At 33.7% G+C, this 6,020-nt stretch overlaps 1 protein-coding gene across 1 annotated transcript; it reads right to left on the reverse strand.

The window, feature by feature from the left end:
- Window positions 1-124: 124 nt before the first annotated feature.
- Window positions 125-685, reverse strand: LOC108557952 (putative phosphatidate phosphatase; the record flags this gene model as incomplete). Its single annotated transcript, XM_017914703.1, has 1 exon — window positions 125-685. A coding segment is annotated over exon 1 (561 nt), but the record flags the coding sequence as incomplete, so codon positions are not given.
- Between the last annotated feature and the right edge of the window lie 5,335 nt (window positions 686-6,020).

A 6,020-nucleotide genomic window follows, 5' to 3' on the forward strand; every position in this document is an offset into this window, starting at 1 on the left:
AACTTCCTTATAGCCTGCTCGCCTAATTCGTAGGAGACCGGATATGAAAGCCTGGAAAAACATAGGTATGTCGTTGCCATGGAGTTTAGGTTGTTTGATAACAAATAAGGCGGTGTGTACTTACGGTGATGATGGCGACGGTGGCGCCGAGGGTGAGACCACCGAGAACGTCCGACCAGTGATGTTTGTAATCGGATATCCGGCTCATCGCGACGGCGACTGACGAGAGGACCGCCAAGAACTGAACGGCGTGCTTCAGGATCTTCGTGTTGCTGCAGGAATGCCATCTGGCCTGCAGGTAGAGCGCGAAGTAGAGCATCGTGTACATGGAGAACGAACTGTGACCGGACGGGAACGACAGTCGCATCTCCTTCAGTTGACGTTCCGTGCCGCCGGTGCACCGGTAGTCCTCCACGTACCTGTGGAAGTTCTTGTCGATCTTCTCGCAGGTCATGCCGTTACCGAAGACCGGCTGACAGACCGTGTAGAAGTGCGGTCTCAGTCTTCCAACCATATACTTGATGATGTCGGTGCTCAGTTGCGAGAAGGCCATTCCGAGGAGTAAGAACGCCGCCGAGCAGTAGATCTGCCACAGGACGTTCGGAACTTTCCTTCCCCACACCACCACTTTGCTGCCGTTGTCCTTTCGGCATCTGATGATCTCCAACACGACAATCTGAAACATCAACGCGATGACGTTAATCAAGTGACAATTAAATAGTTGACATGTGTTATTGATTAATTGTCAAATTATTGACATGTGTCATTGATTAATTATCAAATTATTAGACATGTGTCTTGATTAATTGTCAAATTATTGACATGTGTTATTGATTAATTGTCAAATTAATGACATGTGTCATTGATGAATTTCAAATTAATGAATGTGTCATTGATTAATTATCAAATTATTGACATGTGTCATTGATAATTATCAAATTAATGAATGTGTCATTGATTAATTATCAAATTATTGACATGTGTCATTGATTAATTATCAAATTATTGACATGTGTCATTGATTAATTGCCAAATTATTGACATGTTGCATTGATAATTGTGCAAATTATTGAATCATTGATTAATTGTAAATTATTGACATGTGTCATTGATTAATTGTCAAATTATTGACATGTTGACATTGATTAATTGTCAAATTATTAACATGTGTCTTTGATTAATTATCAAATTATTAACATGTTAACATTGATTAATTATCAAATTATTAACATGTGTCTTTGATTAATTGTCAAATTATTGACACGTGTCATTGATTAATTGTCAAATTATTGACATGTGTCATTGATTAATTGCCAAATTATTGACATTGATTAATTGTGAAATTATTGAGAATTTGAAAGGAACAAATAAAAACTGAAACATTTACGCTATCAAATTACCTCGCAATCAAATACTCGACACACTTACTGCAGCGAGATTAAGTTAATTGAACGATCAATTAGTCTCGTCTAACTTAATTCGTTTGCCGTACCAGGAAACTCACGCAATCGCTTCATGATTTCCCAAACGCGCGCTCGAACAAAAGATGTAGTTAATTTTTTCTATAAACAGATAGATAAATCTGAAACGGATGTGAATCTTCTTCATATTGTCGATGAATCTTTTTTTCTGAATGGGATGATTTGTTAAGAGTTCGTACGTTTATGGTAATCTCTGGAATTGTTGCGGCACAATAAATACGGGTGGTTCGTTTCGGTTGTGCGAAGAAGGGTCAACGAGCGACGAAAGCGTGTTTCTTCATTGATAAAAAAATAAAATGTTTTTTTTTTGGTCTCTTATGAAATGCGAGAGACTGGAGAGAGAGAGGCAAAGAAATGTTGGAGGTCGCTGACCTTTTAATTTTGTTTCTTTGATTAAGATTTGTAACGTCAATTGCTAGATTTTTGAGCATAAACATAAAAAAATATTTGATTAAAACCATAAACAATATGAGAAATGGCAGCGTTTGTTTTTATAATGGTTTTTAAAAGGGGGCTGTGTCTGATTGACAACGACGAATCACAGGTTGCTATGAAGGTTTAAACAATTCTTATTGGACCACGAAAAGAAAGAAATATAACAAGATAAGAAAGTAATAGAAATTTTGGTCGATTTCAATAGGAAAACGTTTTTGCGTGTCGATGATAAAAATCAGCAGTTGCAGCTGCAAATCACAACGCTAAATGCTAAACGAGGGATCGGTTATCTCCAGCTTTTTTTTCGTCCTTAACAATTCTATTGGTTGTATTGATCAGATAGGCCATGCCCGCATTAACCATTGGTGGCTCATCACTAAACATTTTTTTTGTTTTCTCCAAATCTAAACCAACCGAAAATTGAGCACGAAAATCAATGCGTTTCCTCTTTCAAATCAATTATTTAAGTATTTGCACATCGAAATCGATTTAAACAGTTTTTTTTTGTCATAAACTAAAGAATTTCAGAAACAATTTTTTTTTGCAATGCGTATATTCCGTACCGAAATGATACACGATGATTCATGATGCAACGTTTCCGACTGATTATCATTACATTTTGTTCTTGATAATTTTTTTCATATATAAATTTAATTTTACAATTTCATTTCAATAATTAATCTTGAAGTTTGAAATTAGTTCAAAATTGTTAATAAGTGGCATAAACTAATTGACAAGTGACATTTACTAAATGTCAAATTGACAGGTGACATTATACTATTGTCAATTTATTAGATATTTTGTTTTTTTCATTTATTTTTCATTGTCAACTTGATTTAATACAATTTTCTTAATGATTTCATAAAATTACCGTTGGAATTTCAAATATTTGAAATGTATTTAACTCAACTTTCTAAATTGTTTACACAAATTTCTAGTTTATCAGTAACATATTAATTTTACAATTTCATTTCAATAATTAATCTTGAAGTATAAGTTTGAAATTAGTCCAAAATTGTTAATAAATGGCATAAACTAATTGACAAGTGACATTTACTAAATGTCAAATTGACAGGTGACATTATAATATTGTCAATTTATTAGATACTTCTTTTGTTAATTTATTATTCATTGTCAACTTGATTTAATACAATTTTCTTAATGATTTCATAAAATTACCGTTGAAATTTCAAATATTTGAAATATATTTAACAGAACTTTCTAAAATGTTTACACAAATTTTTAGTATATCAGTAACATATTAATTTTACTATTTCATTTCAATAATTAATCTCGAAGTATAAGTTTGAAATAAGTCCAAAATTGTTGATAAATGGCATAAACTAATTGACAAGTGACATTTACTAAATGTCAAATTGACAAGTTACATTATATTATTGTCAATTTATTAAATATTTTGTTTTTCATTGTCAACTTAAATTTACAATTGTATTAAGTGGTTTTCTGGCAAATCTATGAAAAGTGAAATAAAACCGTTATCATTTTTGCAAAGCTAATTTTTATGCAGTTTCAAAACAACTATCGAGTCGAGTCATCATCAAGTGGATTGCAATTGAAGCATTTCCTTCAAAACGACGCAAATTGACGCGTTTCCTCATTCCGAAGAAGAGAGCAACTTCGACAATTGCGCTCGAGTTTCTACGAATTCCGGTCTTTTATTTCGCTTCAATTAAAACTACTACTCTGTCTTTCTCTTCGTCGCTCGTGCACTCACTACAACCGTCTCAGTCGTTTCCTTCACGAAATTAGGTTAAGCACCGAACATATCGTGAAGACTCGCAAACGGCATGTGAACTCTCCTTTCGAGTAAAGTCCGTTCCGGCTCACAGTTCTCCAATTTGTAAACGCAATTAGTTGTTCGGTTCAATCGAGATGCCTCTGGGAACAGAGACAAAGAGAAACAAAAGCCGTATGGAAGAGTAGCCTCCTCTTCTTTATTCGATAAAGGATTATCGGAATCATTCGTGGAAAATTGACGAGACTATCGCTTGTTTTATTACCACTAAAATCGCTTTTTGCCTTTTGTTTTTCGTTTCCACAGCAATCGCATTTATTTATGTAAACTCAGTTGAATCGACTGTAATAATAATTGCGCGCAGGCTATTAAAACATTAATAGGTTAGGTATCCGCATCCCAAGATCAACGTATGACCTAACCATTCACAATCGTCATGTAACTTTTGTTTTTGTCTATATTTTGTTTTTCTTTTGTTAAAGCAACGAAAATTTGACGTTCTTTTGTTTCAGCCGCCGACGCGATTACACGCTCCCATTTCGTTAATAACAAAAACAAAAAAAAAACTTCTTTGAATATTCATGCGACGAAATCGATAACGATACGTGATAATCAAAGTGTGCTTGTTTCTTCATATTCAAATCATTGTTCCATTATTTCCATTAAAACGCCTACAAAAACACATTACACGTACACACTTGGATCGCAGACAATTCAAAAACAAGTTATTCAATTGTTCTTACAAAAACACATCAAAGCCATCTAATGAAAAATCGTGAATAAACCTTTTGAATTTGTAATAAAATATTTGAAAAACATGTATAATTTCGATATTTTGATCTAGACGTTTTTTGAGAAACAGTTGATGTTTCATTTTTCGAATCGCCGGTGGAAACAAAAACAAGTGCATAATGAGTTCAGCGCGAACATTTGAAAAGCAGTTGAACGTGCAGAAATAACGAAAGCCGTAAATCGCAATGCCCGAGGAGCGAAAATAAATAATAATGAATAATTTCTTGTTGTTCTCGCGCTTTTTCCCCCAACGCCTACGCTCAACATAAGTAAACTTCCAATTTTAGACGTTGCACGGTTTCAATTAATTTACGTCATTTACATTTATAAAAAACACATTTCTTTTGTTCGTTTCTCTTGCATTTTGTAAATTACTTAGGAGATTCTCTTAAGGTAATTCCTGTTAATATTGAGGTCGTTTCGAGCTGATTGCACCTGCGTTTTTGTTTTTCTTCGCATTTTTCACAATTGCGAAACAGTCGGTCGTTAAATTCGAAAAGCAAACACACGGGAAGGAAGGCCGATTTATCAAGTGCAAACAAATAAACAAACAAACAAATGATGGGTTGCGAGGTAACCGGAGATCGCCCGAAACAACCGACGACGACCACGAAGGGGCGGGAAAAAAATAAAAGAACAGGTTCTTTCTTCTTCTTCTTCTTGGCTCGGGTCGGAAGGTTCCACTCGATAATCTCGAACCGTTGCTTGGGATGAAAACCGTAATTTTCGTCGTCGTGTATAATTAAATCGATTAAAAACGATTTGCATACCTTGATTTTTGCAGACGATGCGAAAAAATTGGATTTTCTTTTTTTTTTAATTATTTTTTTTATTGACTTTGTGTAGGAATCTATGTAATTCGTTCGATAAGATTAAATGGATTTTCGAGACGGCCTTGAAACATGTTCTAACTGCGAAACTTAATTCATTACGATTGAATCGATTGAAACACTCGGCGTGTACACACGCGCATATAGATTCGATTTCAATTTGGCACGAAAGCAATTAGCGCATTGTAAACAGTAAAATCCTTTGATAATTTTGATGATTACACGTGTTAATTTGGTAATTGCAGAGTTCTGTTCATTTTTTTTTTAATAATTTGAAATGTCAAAGTGACGTTTGTTGCTTTTGATTAATCCGTAATATCAAAGTGACATTTCGTATTTTTTTGGTTAATTCCAATACTTATTTGTGGTTAACACGTATTGTCAAAGTGGTGATTCTTATTTTGAGGTGAATTCAAACTGTCAAAATGACGTCAAATGATGTAATACGTAAATGAATTTTCTAATTTTGTGGTTAATTCAAAATGTCAAAGTGACGTTTGTTGCTTTTGATTAATCTGTAATATCAGAGTGACATTTCGTATTTTTTTTGGTTAATTCCAATATTTATTTATGGTTAATACCTATTGTCAAAGTGACGTTTCTTATTTTGAGGTGAATTCAAATTGTCAAAATGACGTAATACGTAAATTAATTTTCTAATTTTGTGGTTAATTCAAAATGTCAAAGTGACGTTTGTTGCTTTTGATTAATCCGTAATATCAGAGT

The sequence above is a fragment of the Nicrophorus vespilloides genome, unplaced genomic scaffold (genome assembly GCF_001412225.1).
Source record: "Nicrophorus vespilloides isolate i.1.1-1 unplaced genomic scaffold, Nicve_v1.0, whole genome shotgun sequence".
Lineage (NCBI taxonomy): Eukaryota > Metazoa > Arthropoda > Insecta > Coleoptera > Silphidae > Nicrophorus > Nicrophorus vespilloides.